General features: G+C 32.6%; 2 protein-coding genes across 3 annotated transcripts in view; one reads left to right on the forward strand and one right to left on the reverse strand.

Moving 5' to 3' along the window:
• LOC132744515 (TBC1 domain family member 2B-like) overlaps positions 1 to 831 on the reverse strand; it is a 44,572-nt gene extending 43,741 nt beyond the window's left edge. Inside the window, exon 1 of the mRNA XM_060733244.1 lies at positions 415 to 831. Within this exon, the coding sequence (XP_060589227.1) occupies positions 415 to 722 (308 nt within the window). The 5' untranslated portion in view covers positions 723 to 831. The remainder of the gene's footprint in view (positions 1 to 414) is intronic.
• On the forward strand, positions 783 to 11,097 carry LOC132744523 (translation initiation factor eIF-2B subunit beta-like). Of its 2 annotated transcripts, none has more exons than XM_060733268.1 (12): positions 783 to 922; positions 3,352 to 3,438; positions 4,520 to 4,639; positions 5,028 to 5,076; positions 5,631 to 5,740; positions 6,386 to 6,482; positions 7,160 to 7,219; positions 8,856 to 8,989; positions 9,380 to 9,440; positions 9,715 to 9,774; positions 10,094 to 10,230; positions 10,653 to 11,093. In XM_060733268.1, exons 1-12 carry the CDS (start codon positions 846 to 848, stop codon positions 10,723 to 10,725), a joined length of 1,065 nt encoding a protein of 354 aa, XP_060589251.1. In that variant the 5' UTR covers positions 783 to 845; the 3' UTR covers positions 10,726 to 11,093. The 2 variants fall into 2 exon arrangements, with proteins under 2 accessions (XP_060589251.1, XP_060589252.1); XM_060733269.1 differs by lacking the exon at positions 783 to 922 and adding an exon at positions 950 to 973 and having other exon boundaries at positions 10,653 to 11,097.
• Positions 11,098 to 19,380: the final 8,283 nt, after the last annotated feature.

The following is a 19,380-nucleotide window of genomic DNA, read 5'->3' on the forward strand; positions in this document are numbered from 1 at the left end:
ATTTAAAATTATGCAAAATAACATAAAATTTTTTTAACTGAAACATGAAACAACTGAAATAAAACACCTTTACCGCGAGTTAAATGATGACATACTATTTTCAAAATGGCTGACACACGGTCTTCATCTGACAAATTAAAACTAATTTTGATTGAATATATTGCTGTTTCCTTGTGTCATATAGCAGAAAAATATAACTAAATGATACAGTTTATGGCACTTTTTGTAGTGTAAGTTTATTGTTTGTGTTCTTTACTGTTTTAAAGTGTTAAGTACCGTGAACTAAGAGGAGCACAGTATACTGTATGCAATTGACTTAGGATCAAATACATATATATTTTTTTTAGAAATCATCACTGTACAATGAACAACTTGATGCCAATTTTTTTATTTTTGAACAAAATAACTAATTACCTGTATATATACAACTTGCAATTTTCATCACCAAACTGAAACCATCTTAACCTCGTTGTTTTCAGGTTACCTATTCCTCTAGCACGTTGATGCAGCCATCCACATAATCTCTCTTCCGGGTTTTTGGATTCTTTCGTTTCATTATCCTTCGTATTTTCTTCATTATCATTGCTACACGATGTGCTATCACTAGTCTTGCTGTCTATTTCAACCGTATTTTCTTCTTGTTGAGTGATGTCAACATCATCTTTTAGCTCTAGTTGTTCAATTCTGTCTGTTATTTCAAGATTATCTCCTCCCTCCTCCATTATTGTTTACATCTTCAGAAAGCTAAATTCACGACAGACAAATATAACGCACCGCTTTTTCTAAGGGAAATCACTCTAAAGTAAAAAATTGACAAACAGTTGCGTGAGAAAAAATTGAAGAAAATGCCTGCTGACACAGATAAGAGGGACCAAGACCTTTATGAAAGGATTGAGACATTCATAGATGATTTAAAACAAGGGTGATAATTTACCTCCAATTGATAAAGGACTTAAAGTTAACATATGGAAAGGTGGGTGGGGTAAAACTCAATACCCAATGGCATAGGAACTTGGTTTCAAGTCAGTTGTTATGGCAGCTGTTGTTATAACTGATATTGGTGATTTGCCATATATCTGATTATCCTAAGCCATCGGGTAGCTCAATAGGGAGAGTGTTGGGCTGTGATTCGGGCGACCCTTGTTCGATTCCTGGATAGTGCAGGTCACTTTCCTTGTAATTGATGATCATTGATCATGAAATCTTTTCTACGGTCATTGCCCCTATACCCCTGGTCTAGCATGTAAAGAAGTTTGAGTTCCTTGCGAAAGTGGAGCATCTTCTATGGAATAAGGCTAAGCCTATGAATGGGGAAGTCAGTAAAAAAAATTGTTCATTAAAGGTGTCATTCTGTATATCATGCACTGCTTCCCTTTTTCACTTGGAACGCTCGAAGATAAACATAAATCCAAAAAGTTGCGATTGTTTTGTTATTGGAATACCCAGCTTAGTATTGTTGTATCACATTGAAAATGGTGGCGCCATACTAGAACTGACTCTGAAAATATCATTGTTGGTATAGAATTCTATATTATAGGGCTAGCAAATTCTTTGAGCCATTTTTTCGTGGCGAAAATTGGCTGTCTGTATTTTATTTTCAAATCAAGCAATGGTTTGGCATGAGATATTTAGAAAACATAAACTATATCCAACTTTATTTTGGTAGCTACATTTTTATCAAATTAACAATCTTGCATATATAATTTACAGTCAGTAATCATAAAAGTTAGAGGTCAGTAATTATATAACATTTGCCAAAAGTTAGGCATCAAGGTTCCCTTTAAAGCATGACAATAAGGTCAATCTTATTTTTTTTTTCAAGAATACTCTGTAAAGCTTCAAATGTCAAATAAATTCCTTCTCAATTTTATGTTTTTGGAGCCATAATTAGGTTAGATTTTATTGACAATAATCCCCCCTCCCCAAAAAAAACCAACTCATAATTTCTTTGATCTGTTTATCAACAACAATTAAATTTACTGGTCAAGTCGCCAACTGCAGTACATAATTTGTCGCTATTTCATACACAACTGCTGATTTGATTAGCGATAATCTTGAGATGCCGCTAGTTATTGTTTCATATTGAATATTATGTGCATATTCTACAATCTGCCAGGTATTTTCACACCAATTAGTGTCATAAACATATAAAACATACCATTAGGTCAATGTATTAGACTGTGTTACTGTTCATGTCAATATTTCATTCAGAAGGGAAGTTACAAATATAAACCAGTCAATGACCCACAAGAAAGTAGACTGTGTCGCTGTGTTTTGAAAAAGTGATAAAACGGAAGTCATAGATGGAAAACCAAATTTGTACTTTTCCATTCTTAAAATAGAAAATGCTAAATTTAGACTGGAGATTCCAAAAGTCATACTTTTCGTAAGTTTGAGCCAATCGTGATTTTCATGAGCCATTTTAATTATTTTGGAGCCAATTTTCTTTCAAATATACACATGTAATCTAAAGTCGGGCAAGCCATAGCCCTAGCCCTCTTTCCGGTCCTGGCCTTTGACTTCCCTGTATTACTTGTTAAGTGCTTGACAGCTTGCCCAGGAACGATGTGGTGGCTGAACTGCTCTGGTAAATTCAATGTTGGTTACTGCCAAGATCTAGAGTAAAAACTTCCAACACCACCACTCTGATTACCCCCTAAATACATTAAAGATTGCCTTTTGATATTTTTAATTCTTGGAAAAGCAACATAAACAATGACAAGCAAATACGACAAGTAAACTTGTAGAGTCATACAGCAGGTTCTGTCTCTTATATGTATATGCATTATTTTCATCACCGTGACTTCCCATAAATTTATGACCAAAAAAATGTCTAGTATAAACGATGCATAGAAAAGCCCGGAAAAAAGTAAAAACACTTCAAAATATTAAGAGGATATTTTTTTGTTTGAGTGAAATATGGACGTTGAGTGAAAATATGTGGCATTTTATCATGTTGAGTGAAAAGTATATCATATTTCACGAAAAATGAAAAAATAACCTTTTTATTTAAGAAATTGTTTTGTTTCAATAAAAGTTAATGAACTTTTAGATATTGAATTTATTTAACAAATACATAAATTGTATGTATTGTTGATATCTGTTGTGCATTTGGGTGCAAGAGGTAAAGAATTGTGCATTCATTTTACGGGTATATTGATGCAGGCATCTGATCTACTATTATATTAACCATTATTGTTCATGTACACACTAAGTATAAACAGAATTCAGCAATGTCACTATTTGTTCTGTAAAACCTAAGAATTTGAGTTTAAATGTTTTCAATGTTCTGATCTAAATGTTTTGCAATTATCAGATTTATGTAAAGATGTATATATTGTTTTTTTGCAGTACAATACAAGGTTCATTCAATGTTGCATATAAGACAGTGTCTCTGATGGTGAGAATTATATCACAGACAAAATGGATGAATGCAAAGTAAGTAGTCATCATTATTTGGAAGATAGCAATATGTTAGCATGATAGTGATCAGTACTTAAATGATTTGAGCCGCATCACGACAAAACCGCACAGTCTGATCAGGATCCATGCTGTTCGCTTAGAAACCCTATTACAAGTAAAGAAAATGATAGCGAACAGCATGGATCCTGATCAGACTGTGCAGGTGCGCTGGCTGGTCTGGATCCATGCTGGTCGCAAACGCATTACGTTGGTTTTGTCATGGCGCGGCTCAAATATTCATATTGTCCTTAAGTTCTAATGAATCATTATAAAAATGAATTGCATATGCCTGTTGATATTTAATGATATGTCATAATATTGCCATGGCTATTTTATTTAAGTGCATTTAGTTACAACATTGTTACACATATCACTTTAAGTATAATTATGATTATACTATTTCATTAAGTTTATTTTTGTACTAAAATGCCATCACATTTCCACTATCCAGTGTTAAGATTATCTCTATATTATGATATCAATATTAAAAGTAAAAATAAATATTAAAAAATAGCTTTTATTAAATGTAATATTTTTAGCTCACCTGTCACAAAGTGACAGGGTGAGCTTTTGTGATCGCTTTTCGTCCGCCGTCCGTCGTCCGTCCGTCCGTAAACTTTTACTTTAAATGACATCTCCTCATAAACCACTAAGCCAATTTCATCCAAACTTCACAGGAATGTTCCTTTGGTGGTCGTAGTAAAAACTTAAAAATCTTCTTTTAAAAAACCCAATGAGCTAGAGCTTAGATGTTTAGCATGAAATATCTTCTTATGGATGTCTACCAAGTTTGTTCAAATAAAAGCCCTTGGGTGAAAATTGGCCCTGCCGGAGGGGGAGGGGGTGAGATCATTGTTTTTCATTACATGTGTGTAGTAAAAACTTAACATTGTGAAACATCTTCTAATGAGTGTCTTCCAAGTTTGTTCAAATAAAAGCCCTGGGGTTTAAACTGGCCCCGCTCCTGGGGCCTATATACAGGTGAGCGACCTCAGGGCCATCATGGCCCTCTTGTTTGTTGTTCTTATCTTACATAGATAAATAAATTATTTTGTAGAGAACTGATGGATATAGTAAAGACAGAGGGACAGAAAATGATGGCTGCCCAACCGTCTGAGTCTGCCATAGGTAACATGGTGCGTAGAGTACTCAAAATCATCAGGGAGGAATATGCTAGGTTTGTCAATTTCTTTTAAGATTTCTTACATTTTATATCATACCTGAGTTTATATTGAAAAGCCAATCTAAAGACAATTTTTGTTTACTATTATATGAAGCTCAGTTGTTAGTTCTTTATCAGTTATACTAGAGGGTACAATTGTTCAGAATCACTCTATAATGGATTTTTAGTTTGCCCCTCTCCAAGTCTTTCTTCCAGTCAATCCTTTACATTTATTGGGATTTGCAAAAATGAATCCCCAAGATGAAGTATTTTACCAGTTCTTCTTATCTTCCATAGGTGGTACAGTAGCATTAATCTTTGCATTGCATAAGAAAGTTAGATATATATGTAGGATTATCTTGCAGCTTTATCACTTACTGTAAATGAAATAATTCTGTTTCAGTGGTCTAAAGGGCAAATCTGAAGAAGGTGATCCACAAGAATCTTTACATGTAACTATCTTAATTCTTACTTATCTGTTTTATTTATTTGTACTCCAAATATTGTTAAAGGTTTTCCTTGGTATAAGATGTTATTTCTGTTTTGAGCTGAATGTAGATTGTCACATAATTACACAACACATCTGAAATACATGTGTTACAAAAGGTGGCACCATGGCAGAGTGATTAACATATCAGTTTAGGATCAATATCCATGTAGGTTATCACCCATCAGGCCATTGTTTCCTTGAGCAAGAAACTTTACCCTCCTTTCTTAGTACTAGAAGTTGGCTCCAGGAACAAGATTGGAAAGTGTGACTATAAGCTTAAAGCTCCCTACACAATCAAACTAAAATAAATTCTGTACAAGCTAAATATTACAATTTATCCATACAGTATGATCAGATTAGTATTTTGAAAAAAGATATTTAGCCCTCGAGTCAAGATCAGTTACTGTCTTGTTGAAAGTTATTGATTAAAACTATTTATTGAGATATGAAGAATCCTTGTATATTAATGTTTATAAGTATGCATATTAAAACTAAGTTACATATTTTTATTTGTAGAAATTATTAACAGCGGAGGGTCAGATTGATGACTTTACATTACCTGTGCGAGACCTTAAAGCCACTGTCATAGAGGCAACCACAGAACTCAAAACTGAACTTGAAACGAGGTTAGTCAGGAATATGTCATACACTTTTCTCAAAATAGAGTGACATTATTTAAATTAAATTAAGAATTTGGAACCATGTTAGGTGAATGTAACTGTATAAATATGAAGATTTTGTTGTTGTTATTGTTGGTTTATATTTAATGTCAAAGACATGCATGTTTATTAGTAAGTAAGTAAGTAAGTAACAACTTTATTTAATGAGGCTAACACTTTCAGTTTCCCGATATTCCATGCGGGCTTTAAACAAACAAACCCAAAACTTATGTAATAAAAAGGAATTCAAACATGATCTAGTGTTATGCATTGTAAACAACCAAATTTGCATATTGATGAATTTGAATGTTGGAATTTAAATAGAATAATTGTTAAACAATAAATGTATGTTGGCTTTATGATACATCAATTTTTTAGGGCTGCCAAGTATGAGAAATTATTTTTAATACAGAAACATTCACATTCTCACAATTAACAGTTCAAAAGTGACAAATTGATTGACATCAAATATTGAAAATATATGTTGGCTATAGATTACAGTAAAATGTTTCAAGTGAGCTTTGAAAAGGATATGTACTTTTCTGGCTCTTCCTAGCATTTTCTGTTTACATTATTGTTTTAAATAATGTATATTGTATTACATTGTTTCAGTGGTGATAATATTGCTACACAATCTCTTGAACACATCCATTCTAATGAAGTTATAATGACTGCAGGAAAATCTAAAACTGTTGAATCATTTTTAAAGGTATGAAATTACTTAATTGATTTATTGATTGATGCAGCTTTTCTCTGTAGTGCTGTGTGTTAATTAATTAATCTTGTTTTGTTATTGATTCAAGTCTATGATGCACAATTCTACCACCATTGCTTAATTTATCTTTTTCTTTTCTTTAACTCTTACCATGATTAATAAAAAAAAGAATTGTCCACCTTTCAATTTGAACAACACTATTCACCTTTTTGGGCAGAAATTTAAAAATATGTACTGACTAAAAAGTGAAAAGTGCTGGCCTAGATAGAATAAGTTGTTGCAAGAAGACTAATGGATAACTTTTTTTAACACATGTTTGTGAGGATATTTTATTCTTGTAGCACCTATATATCATGTTAGTATTGTAAATTTATGTGTACTATTAGTTCTTATTAGTTTAGGATTAATAACTTAAAGTACAAAGTGATGTTAGAAAAGCTGAGATACATCAACAGTACTTACTTCTATATCACTGCATTTATAAACTCCATGCAGTGCAATATTATTTGACATTGCACATGTAATAAAAAATTATTTTCTAAGTTTATCCCCAAATGATGATTTATTTTTGACAGATATTATACCTTATCAGTTTATGTGTTAACTTGTTTACCTGTATATAGAATGGAAGAGTTTTCTAGAACTATTTTATTATGAATGTATATTTTCAGGATGCTGCTCGTAAAAGAAAATTTCAGGTCATTGTTGTGGAATGTGCTCCATTTTATCATGTAGGTAGACAAATGTTACTATTTGGAATTATTTGGTTCGAGTATTATTGATAAACTTTTATGGTCTAGGATGAAAATGACTTTGTTCAACTTTTACTATAGATTTCTTCATGAGTTATAACATACAATTTTAACACAATTGATTTTCTTTCCCATTCAAATAAAGAAAGTTACCCGGTACTTTATAATGAATCACAATTATGAAGATAGGAACATAATGTAATAGCATTTGCCATTGTATTGCCAAAAATATCTCAAAATGTTTAGGTATAGCACTGTGTTTTGATTCTACTAAGTTATATGTGTATTTCATTTGATTTTACTGTTTGGTAGTTACATAAAACATTATGTACAAGCAGTAACAACTTTTGTGTCACAAAATTACAATTTCTTAAAATTCTCTTAAATCAGTGCTGGAAGATGTATAATCTCTTAGGAACCTCAGTGGCAGAGTGGTTAGAGTTGTTTACTTTGAATCTTTAGCCTCTTTGATGTGGCTTCATTTCTAACTAATGACTTTTTAGCTCGACTATTCGATAAGAATAAGTAGAGCTATTGCAGTCACCCGAGCGTCGGCGTCGGCGTAACCACTTATGTTAAAGTTTTTGTAATAGTTCAAATATTTTCAAAGTCCATTGACATATGGCTTTGAAACTTTGCACACTTGTTCACCATCATGACCCCAACCTGTAGACAGGAGGAGGTAACTCTATCAAGCATTTCGACAGAATTATGCCCCTTTTTCGACTTAGAATTTTCGTTAAAGTTTTTGTAATAGTTCAAATATTTTCAAAGTCCATTGACATATGGTTTTGAAACTTTGCACACTTGTTCACCATCATGACCCCAACCTGTAGACAGGAGAAGGTAACTCTATCAAGCATTTTGACAGAATTATGCCCCTTTTTTGACTTAGAATTTACGTTAAAGTTTTTGTAATAGTTCAAATATTTTCAAAGTCCATTGACATATGGCTTTGAAACTTTGCACACTTGTTCACCATCATGACCCCAACCTGTAGACAGGAGGAGGTAACTCTATCAAGCATTTTGACAGAATTATGCCCTTTTTCGACTTAGAATTTACGTTAAAGTTTTTGTAATAGTTCAAATATTTTCAAAGTCCATTGACATATAGTTTTGAAACTTTGCACACTTGTTCACCATCATGACCCCAACCTGTAGACAGGAGGAGGTAACTCTATCAAGCATTTCGACAGAATTATGCCCCTTTTTCGACTTAGAATTTACGTTAAAGTTTTTGTAATAGTTCAAATATTTTCAAAGTCCATAGACATATGGCTTTGAAACTTTGCACACTTGTTCACCATCATGACCCCAACCTGTAAACAGGAGGAGGAAACTGTATCAAGCATTTTTTTTACTATCAAGCACTAAGAATAGTCGAGCGTTGCTGTCCTACTGACAGCTCTTGTTTCACGTTAGGAAGTTATCAAGCAAGCATGTAGAAGGCTGACAGTTCAACTCTGTTGTCCGCTTGTTTCTGTAATGCTGGGAATATGTTATGTTCTGCATGAACATATGTTGTAACCACAAGAAACAATGTGTTCTGTAAAGCATGAGAAATTGTCTAGAACACATTTATTACACACAAATATTTGATGTTTATATTACAGGGTCAAGAGTTAGCAGTTAGCCTAGCCAAGTCAGGAATAGAGACTACTGTAATTAATGATTCAGCTGTATTTGCAATAATGTCTCGAGTCAACAAAGTTATCATAGGAACTCATACAGTAATGGCCAATGGAGGGTAAGGTTATTTTATATCTTGAAATGGAACTCATATATTTTCCAATATCATATATTATAATGTTGATGTTGATAAATGCCGGTAAAATTAGCATTATTTGCAAAGCTGGAAATTTGACTTAAGTTTTGTTTTCCCTTTGTTTTGGCTATAAGTACTTGCTCTTACTATACTACTGTGCTGTCATATTTTCCTGGTCTTTCTAAATACATTCATTATTTAGGTTGAATACTGCTTATGTTGTGACTACCATAGTGTGAGACATGTTGCAGTTTTCATGACATACATGATTGGCATTAAAAAAAGTTATTAATTAAAATTGTTGAATTGTCATTTTGATATTTATTGAAAAAAATTAAATAAAATGTTAACTCTTTTTATTATTGTTTTTAGGTTGAAGGCAATAAATGGAAGTCATGCTATAGCTCTGGCTGCTAAACATTATTCTGTACCGGTAAGTGTTTTCTTATACTGAATTTGTTGATTACTGAAATGGAATCATCTTACCTTAAATACAACTGGATAATAAATATGACATAATTCTTTCCTCAGAATATAAAAATGTAACTGTGTATTTTATACTTTAATCAAAAGTATATCTCTTTAAAAGCAATGTTTTAACATTACGGCATCTGTTCATTGTATTCATATGTCAGATAAGATATTGGATCTTATGCAAATTAGAATTTGTAAAAACACTGTGTTTGATTTCATGTGTATTGTTTCAGCTGGTTGTTTGTGCTGCTGTTTTCAAGTTGTCTCCAGAGTTTCTATGTTCAGAAGATCAGGTATGTATTTTCTTAATTGCTGCCAAAATGTAAGAAAAAATATGCTCCTTTTACCTATTGTAAAGAAATCTGAATGATGTGTTATCATTTAATACTCATATGTTGCTAAGTGATAGAGTTGCCTGCCACTGAAACAAAGGATTTAGGGTCTTGAGTACTATAGGGGTTGTAACCATGTTATTTATTTATTAACTAATTCTACTGATAAGTTTAAAAAACTTGTTTTACAATATAACTCACACGAAATATGTTTAATCTTACAGCTGTAAAAGTTTATTGTCTTAACCTAGATAAAGTTGAAATAAATTTTCTATTCCAGGAAGCATTTAACAAGTTTGAGAGCCCAGAACATGTAATGAAATTTTCTGAGGGTAAAATTCTCTCACAAGTTCAAATACATAACCCCGTATTTGATTATGTGCCTCCAGAACTTGTAACTCTCTACATATTTAACATGTAAGTATTTTATACATGTCCTCTGAGTTTTCATAATTTTGTTAAGAGACTTATGTGATATTTATATAGGGAGAGCTGTTATACTTGCCCTGCGGTTGGCGTCGCTGTCAAACTTTGGTTTTTCGTGCATGTTGTTTCTTCAAAACTACTGAAGAGAATGAGTTGAATATAACAGAACATGGTGGGCACAGGTCCTCTACCTCTGAGTTACCTTTTTCAGAATTATGTCCCTTTTTTTACAGTCGAGCACTGAGAATAGTCGAGCATGCTATCTTATTGACAGCTCCTGTTGTGTATTCCACTTCATTTGACAGTAGTGTGTATATGTTTCTAAATATGAAATGAGTTTTATAATAATAAAGTAAACATGTATTGTCACTTTGTATGTGTGTATACTAAACATAAAATGTTTGTATTTACAGTGGAGGTACAGCACCGTCTTATGTTTATCGACTCCTCAGTGAGTTCTATCATCCTGATGATCATAGCTTATAACATTGTGACGTTCTAGTGCCACAGAGGAAATGGAGGAATTGTTTTGAATCATGTTAGACTCATGATTATCTCAAGCTTTTTGTGGATAAAAATAATGAGTGTGTTATTAGAAAAAAAAAAAGTTATCAATGCTAGCATTTCATAGTCCTGCCTGCAACATATGGACCTTGCATTTTTCCCCCAGAAAAAACAGAGGTTTCTAGAACAATGGAAGATATCATGCTTATATCATTTTACTGTTCACTTATATTTTATGTAGAGGGCAGGCAATTTTTTGAATATAGGCAAATATACAGGCAAATATTTAATTTAAAAGTGACTTTTTTTATGTTGCAAAAAGTGCTTTATAGAAAAAATGATGATTAAAATCAAAGAAAAGTATATTTTTGGTTCTTTTTCATAATTTTTGTCTTGTTTGTAAAAAATACATAGGAAGAGATACTTGTTTTTCAATATAAGAAATACTGTACACATAAAGTTATATATTCACCTCCTTTGTTCAACGATTAGAGCTGTCATCAATAGAAATGACAGTGATGTATCATCAATATTTTTCTGTTGATCAATAATCGATATACACGTGGAAAAATCTGATTGAAAACTAATTAAATAAATGTTAAAAAATTATGCAATTCACCCAAAACATACAGAAGCAGGTTTCCATATCTAAAGCTACTACTGCTGTTATGTAATTTAATGGCAGTGATTAGAGAAAAAAATCATGCATTGGGCATTTTACAACAAAAAGACACATTATAATTGTATGAACACAATATGAATATGTATTTTACTGAAATGATTTAAACAGGTATGAAAATGAATTATAGACAAGACATACCAGTAATAAGTTATTATTGATGTATCAGTGTATTGCTAATATTTGTCATCTGATATTAACATATTGTTGATATACCTTGCACCGAATCAATGACAGTTGTAGTATAAGGTGAGAGCTATAGCTGTACATAATGTTCTTGTAGTTTTTATGCTGTAAAACAAAGGATGAACTGACCATACAAGTAAATGCTAAAATCTTATTTCCTGCTATATGCAGACCTGGGGTAATCACTAATCGTAATCATCGATTTTTTAATTGATTACATGATTACACTGTAATCATCATGTAATTGATTACCTTGCTCAAAATTGATTACATTAATTGTAATTAATCAATTACAGCTTAAATTCAGTCTGTAATTATGATTACAATTTGATTGATGTTGATTACTTTCAGATTTTACATGAAACTATTGAAATTCAAATGATTTATTTCACATGTTACAGTTTAACTAAGGTAGTAAAATATCAAGTGAGACATTTTAAGACATCACTCACAATGAAGAAATAAGTTTTAATCCATACAGTTAACCAAATTCTAACTGAAAGATAGACATCATTGTTTGGCTGGTATTCTAACCAAAATGTCAATCATTGGATTTATGATGTCTTTGAATTTCCTAAAGAAACATCTGGAAATGTGACAGCACAGTGCAAATTGTGCCCTTAGAAGATAAATGGAAACATTAAGTCACATTCAAAGTTCATTACCCACATAAAGGTATGTTAAATTTTGTTTCACATATTTTGGTTAAACCATTTTTAAAAAGTTTCAAACACTATAGATAACTTTTTTACTTTGTATATTCTAGAGTTTATGTCAGATGCATATTACCATATTTTAATTATATGCAACAGTTATTTTGTAAGGTGATAGACAATGTGTCTATATTATAATGGATACTGTTGTACCATTGAAGTGTTTGTAAAAAAAATGATAATTTCTTTGTAAAGTCTATTGTCTCTTTGAATTCCCATATAAAAATTTATTGTTTTCACACCTGTTTTAACACCTGTATACAGCATACTGTACAATTGACACTTTTCAAAATTTCTGTTGCAGAGAGTTCATTATGAAACCTACACCCACGAGACTGAGGACCATTCCTGCATCATTGGCTCCCGTTAGAGCGTTTGTTTAGTGTTGCGGGTAAAATTTTCCGTCCTGATAGATGCAGTCTGACTGACAGAGGGTTTCATGAACTTATGATGCTAAAGTGCAATGCTAAAATATGATAAAGTGATGTGACAGTAACTAAAAGTGTGTTAAAATGATGACTGTTGATAAGCTGGAAATCCTTTGTGTATATAATGTATATAATGTATATATTAAATAGCATTGAGAAACTTTTGTTTATAGTTATACATGGAATGTAATCAATTATCAATCAATTACTTTCTTAAAGTAATTGTAATTTAATTGATTACAGAGGCAAGTCTGAGTAATCAATTGTAATCAATTACAATAAAATCTGAAAGTAATTGTAATTAAATCAATTACTGATCAATGTAATCATCCCCAGGTCTGGCTATATGACACAAAGAAACAACTTATTCAATCAAAACCACATTTAATGGGTCAGAGTCGGTCATTTTTGAAACAATCCTCATGACTCTTGAGGTAAATGGTGCTGCACCCTTGTTTTTCAAGTTTTTAATAAAGAGCTAAATGTTACAGCTTTTGTTGAATTTTCAAGCTATCACATTTTCTCCCTACAAACGAGATACATCAGAAATTGATACTTGATAAAGGCATACATTATTTAAACAGACTTTTAGGTCAAGAAATTAGCATAATGAGGTTATATTTTTGTAACAATTTTCTCAGCAACTACTTATTACACCCTCTTGATATTTGGCATACAGCATAGACATGAGGTCCCATACCGTGAGATTTGATTTCAGGTCTGTCGCACATCCACTTCCTGTTTACCAACTTAGTTTAATTTTCAACAATAATGATCAATGGTAGGAAATTTTTGTAACAATTTTCTCAGCAACTACTTATCACAGCCTCTTGATATTTGGTATACAGCATTGACACGTGGTCCCATACTGTGGGTTTCGATTTCAGGTCTGTTGCTTATTTACTTCCTGTTTACCAACTTAGTTAAATTTTTCAACATGATGGTCATAGGAAGGAAATTTTCGTAACCGTTTTCTCAGCAACTTCTTATCACAGCCTCTTGATATTTGGCATACAGCATTAACATGTGGTCCCATACTGTTGGATTCGATTTCAGGTCTGTTGCTCATCCACTTTCTGTTTACCGACTTAGTTAAATTTTTCGACATTAATGGCCAATGGTATACAAAATTTTAATGCAACCCAGTCTTTTCTTTCTTTTGACACATTTTATTACTGTTCAACAAGCATGCCTCCAGATTCATGCTAATTTAATTCATTAAAAAATTTTAAAATGTATATTAAAGTAAAATCTTGTGAAGTGAACAAGGAGATTTATTTACACATTGAAGCAAATGGCATACACAATCTATCAAAATATCCAAAAAGAGATCAAAATATGGAAAAATAGCCATTACTGTGTTTGAACTCAATAAAAATATTGTGATAAATACTGCAAAATCAGTTATTAATCACACATATGTAAATTATTACTTGAATCTTTTTACCTTTCGTAAATCTTAGTGAAAGTTTGATTTCATTGAAATATTTTTCCTTATCTGGAGACGTGCTGTTAAGCACATAAACCGTTACAATATGACCAGCTTATTAAGTTATTACCTCAAATCACAGGAATTTATCTTTTTTACTTTTTTAAACTATCAATATATCACAGAGAGTTACAGAAAACTAACTAGCTGGTAAAAACACTCAGCTTATACATGTACTGATTTGGTTCCAGCTCACATCATAGAAAACTGATTTTAATAAAAGTATGAAGCATATAAATTGCTTGAATAAGTTCATTTAAATTTTAACTGAGTGAGTGGAAAACAGATGGTGAAAAAAAGGCTCTCCAGCATTTTTAGTTTTATTATGTACCATGCAACATTAGGTTTTCAGTTTTGCTAAATTTTTAATTTTCTCCCACCCTCCATATGTTAAACTTGTATCATAAAAAAACATACTGTGTAACACAGCCGCATGGATCAACAATTGTATGCACTTTAAATTTCCCATTAGGGAAAAAAAACTTGGAATAGATCTGTATTTAAAATACAAACGTATATTGATCCATGTTCAATGATGAATTCTGATACTCTGTTTTCAGCTTCACTTACGCTTACAAACTTGCTTATATTTTATGGCTATCATCAATGGAAACTATGTCTTCACTTGCATAATTCAAATTTTTGTAGATACAACATCATAAACTTACATTTTTGTTTTCTTTAAACAAATTTCAATTTCATTTTATAATAGCGTCCCAAAATACAATAACATCATTATCATCATTGTCTTTTTCATCATAGTTTTCCTGTTAGAGAGTCTAGGATGTATATTTTCTTAGGTGAAAATTCTCTCACAATGATAGTCCCATATGTAGAGTGTAACATAGGGTAGAGTGTAACACTATACATGTATTTTTATTGGCTGTATTTTATTAGCTCACCTGAGCATATGCTCAGGGTGAGCTATTAGGATCACTCTTCGTCCGTCGTCTGTCGTCCGTCGTCCGTTGTCCGTTCACACTTTTCAAACGACATCTCCTCTGAAACCATAAGGCAGATCATAATGAAACTTCACAGGGATGTTCCTTGTGTGAAGCCTTAACAAAGTTGTTCAAAGAATTCCATTCCATGCAGAACTCTGGTTGCCATGGCAACCAAAAGAAAAAAACTTTAAACATCTTCTTCTAGATAACCCAAAGAGCTAGAGCTAAGATATTTGGCATGAAACATCTTCTAGTGAGTGTCTACCAAGATTGTTCAAATAAAAGCCCTGGGTTCAAAATTGGCCCCGCCCCAGGGGGTCATTGATTTTCCCTATAGGCATATAGTAAAAAATTTAAAAGTCTTCTTTTAAAGAACCCAAAGAGCTAGACCTAAGATATTAAGCATGAAACATCTTCTAATGGGGTCAAAATTGGCCCCGCCCCAGGGGGTCATTGATTTTCCTTATATGCATATAGTAAAAACTTAAAAAAATCTTCTTCTAAAAAACCCAAAGAGCTAGAGCTTAGATATTTGGCATAAAACATGTTCTAATGGATGTCTACCATGTTTGTTCAAATAAAAGCCCTTGGGTCAAAATTGGCCCCGCCCCAGGGGGTCATTGATTTTCCCTATATGCATATATTAAAAACTTTAAAAAATCTTCTTTTAAAGAACCCAAAGAGCTAGACCTAAGATATTAAGCATGAAACATCTTCTAATAAGTGTCTACCAAGATTGTTCAAATAAAAGCCCTGGAGTCAAAATTGGCCCCGCCCCAGGGGGTCATTGATTTTCCTTATATGCATATAGTAAAAACTTTAAAAAATCTTCTACAAAACCCAAAGAGCTAGAGCTTAGATATTTGGCATTAAACATGTTCTAATGGATGTCTACCAAGTTTGTTCAAATAAAAGCCCTGGGGTCAAAATTGGCCCCGCCCCAGGGGGTCATTGATTTTCCCTATATGCATATAGTAAAAACTTTAAAAAATCTTCTATTAAAGAACCCAAAGAGCTAGACCTAAGATATTAAGCATGAAACATCTTCTAATAAGTGTCTACCAAGATTGTTCAAATAAAAGCCCTGGGGTCAAAATTGGCCCCGCCCCAGGGGGTCATTGATTTTCCCTATATGCATATAGTAAAAACTTTAAAAAATCTTCTTCTACAAAACCCAAAGAGCTAGAGCTTAGATATTTGGCATTAAACATGTTCTAATGGATGTCTACCAAGTTTGTTCAAATAAAAGCCCTGGGGTCAAAATTGGCCCCGCCCCAGGGGGTCATTGATTTTCCCTATATGCATATAGTAAAAACTTTAAAAAATCTTCTTCTACAAAACCCAAAGAGCTAGAGCTTAGATATTCGGCATTAAACATGTTCTAATAGATGTCTACCAAGTTTGTTCAAATAAAAGCTCTGGGGTCAAAATTGGCCCCGCCCCAGGGGGTCATTGATTTTCCCTATATGCATATAGTAAAAACTTTAAAAAATCTTCTATTAAAGAACCCAAAGAGCTAGACCTAAGATATTAAGCATGAAACATCTTCTAATAAGTGTCTACCAAGATTGTTCAAATAAAAGCCCTGGGGTCAAAATTGGCCCCGCCCCAGGGGGTCATTGATTTTCCCTATATGCATATAGTAAAAACTTTAAAAAATCTTCTTCTAAAAATCCAAAGAGCTAGAGCTTAGATATTCGGTGTAAAACATGTTCTAATGGATGTCTACCAAGTTGTTCAAATAAAAGCCCTGGGGTCAAAATTGGCCCCGCCCCAGGGTTCATTGATTTTCCCTATATGCATGTAGTAAAAACTTAAAAAAAATTCTTTTAAAGAACCGAAAGAGCTAGAGCTAAGATATTTAGCATAAAACATGTTCTAATGGGTGTCTACAAAATTTGTTCAAATAAAAGCCCTGGGGTCAAAATTGGCCCCGTCCCAGGGGTCATTGATTTTCCCTATATACATAGAGTAAAAAGTTAAAAATCTTCTATTAAAGAACCCAAAGAGCTAGAGCTGAGATATTTAGCATGAAACATGTTCTAATGGATGTCTACCAAGTTTGTTCAAATAAAAGCCCTTGGGTTAAAATTGGCCCTGCCAGGGGGAGGGGGGGGGTCAAAAGTCATTGTTATTCATAATTTGTGTATAGTAAAATCTTAACATCATGAAATATCTTTTAATGGGTGTCTTCCAAGTTTGTTCAAATAAAAGCTCTTTGGTTTAAACTGGCCCGGCCCTGAGGGCCTTTGTTCAGGTGAGCGACCCCAGGGCCATCATGGCCCTCTTGTTAGGAATGTGATTTTTCTACACAATTTAATTCCTCCATACTGATGAGGGATTTATTAAACCAGCATTTTATATACATGTACTACTTATTTTTTTTTTACTGTGGATTTGAACAGAGTAGGTATACAGAAAAAAATAATTAAAAGTAAAAGTCCATTTATGATGTGACAACTGGGAACCTTTTGTGACAATACTTGAATATCCCCTTAAACATTAATTTTTAGAGAAACTTCCTCTCAAAATGCATCTGATTGCATAAGAAACACATAAAATTATGCATTTCTTTTAAAGACATGCATTGTTTTGGCATATTTAAGACTTTCCAGACGTGTGTTGTATACTATTTATTTTACATGGTCATTACATGAATTGTCCTCTATATTGTTAACTACAAACTGAGTTCAGTGTGTAAACTAGGTATCAGTATGTTACATTTTATAAAAAGTTGATTTGTGAGTAACAGTAAAAATATCATTCCGAGGAAAATAATCTTGCCTCCCGAAGCATTGGCCAACTCCAATTGGCTTATGGGAAATTTACATTACAAAAAAAGTTAGGGGTAGTAAAACAAGATAACAAACTGATCAGATAGAAGAAAATATTGCTCAGCTCGGAAGGCTCCAGAATATTAGTTTTTTGTGACTAATTGGCCCTATGGAAGATCCCATTAGTGTTTTAGAAAAATCCACCAGTTGTCATAATGATGGCCCCAGTAGCGTCTAACTAGAATTAACTCCCCTGCCATCACATTAGCCACTGCTTAGGGAGATGCAATTCATTGTATGAGACAAGGTTGAAACACAATACCAACCAGATTCTGCTGAACTTGTACTGATATAACAAGCTGCATCAATGGTGTCAATGGTAGTCTATCAGCCAATGAGCGCAAAAGGTTATCTGGTAGATGAAATTGTGAAAAGTATTGTTCTTAAAAAACATGGACAGCAGTCTATCAAAGACCTAGCATTGTTTAAAATCAAGGGCACATTTGCCGTAAATACTTTGCACCTTTAGAAGAATCCAATTTGGGAAGCAAGATGAGTGCCCTTTGCCGTAAATACTTTGCACCTTTAGAAGAATCCAATTTGGGAAGCAAAGATGAACTCTCTTAAGTGGCAATGGAAAGAGTTCAAGTAAGTAAAACTCACTAATAATTTGCTTTTGTTGAGCCTAGTTAATGTAAAAATGTTTTGCCCCTTATATAAGATGGAAAAATGTCCACCTTTTTGTGAAAGTAGAAAGTGGTTTAGCAAAGATATTGCCTTGTTTTCACTGTTTAATGACATCTATTCCACTTATTATCAAGAAAACAATTCAATATATTGCCTTGCTTCCACTGTGAAATTATGCAATTTGCTCTTTTGATGATATCCATTTGTAAATTAATCTTCCTGGACAGAATTTCATAATTTTGAGGTCTCCTTGGCTTGTACAACAGTGACTCCAATGGTTTCATTATCGGATTTTGGCAAGTTAAATTACAAAGTCTCATCATATAAGTCTTTTAGCTAAAATGAGCTCCATATGTGAAACAAAGGAGGAAATATCTACAAAACAAAACAATACGAAAGTTTTTTGTACAACTTTTATTGATTTTGGAAAAAAAACTTTTTTTTTTTAAGAAAAGGTTAAAAATTTGCATAAGTCTGGAATGTAAAATATCTATGATGAAAAATGAAAACAACACTCCACTCTCAAACATGTGTAAGTTACAACATTTACAAGAGATGAAAATCTCAATAGCACTACAAATAAATAAAATATAAATAAAGAAACATCCAACACAATTTCTCATCTTTACTTTTACACATGAGTCTGACTATAAATGAAAGTTTCAATCTATGCTAATTTAGTAATAAGAATGACTTCGCTTTTAACAAGTATACATATGTATGACTGTAGACAAAGG

Source organism: Ruditapes philippinarum, unplaced genomic scaffold (genome assembly GCF_026571515.1).
Source record: "Ruditapes philippinarum isolate M1 unplaced genomic scaffold, ASM2657151v2 ctg2054_1_1_1_1, whole genome shotgun sequence".
NCBI classification, from domain to species: domain Eukaryota; kingdom Metazoa; phylum Mollusca; class Bivalvia; order Venerida; family Veneridae; genus Ruditapes; species Ruditapes philippinarum.

What these genes read in the sequence shown, in the direction of transcription:
- LOC132744523 (XM_060733268.1), top strand. Translation starts at nt 846, where the DNA reads ATGCCTGCTGACACAGATAAGAGGGACCAAGACCTTTATGAAAGGATT. An exon ending in TTCTATGTTCAGAAGATCAG is followed by an intron (nt 9,775 to 10,093) that starts GTATGTATTTTC and finishes TTTCTATTCCAG; the next exon opens with GAAGCATTTAACAAGTTTGA. An exon ending in ACTCTCTACATATTTAACAT is followed by an intron (nt 10,231 to 10,652) that starts GTAAGTATTTTA and finishes TTGTATTTACAG; the next exon opens with TGGAGGTACAGCACCGTCTT.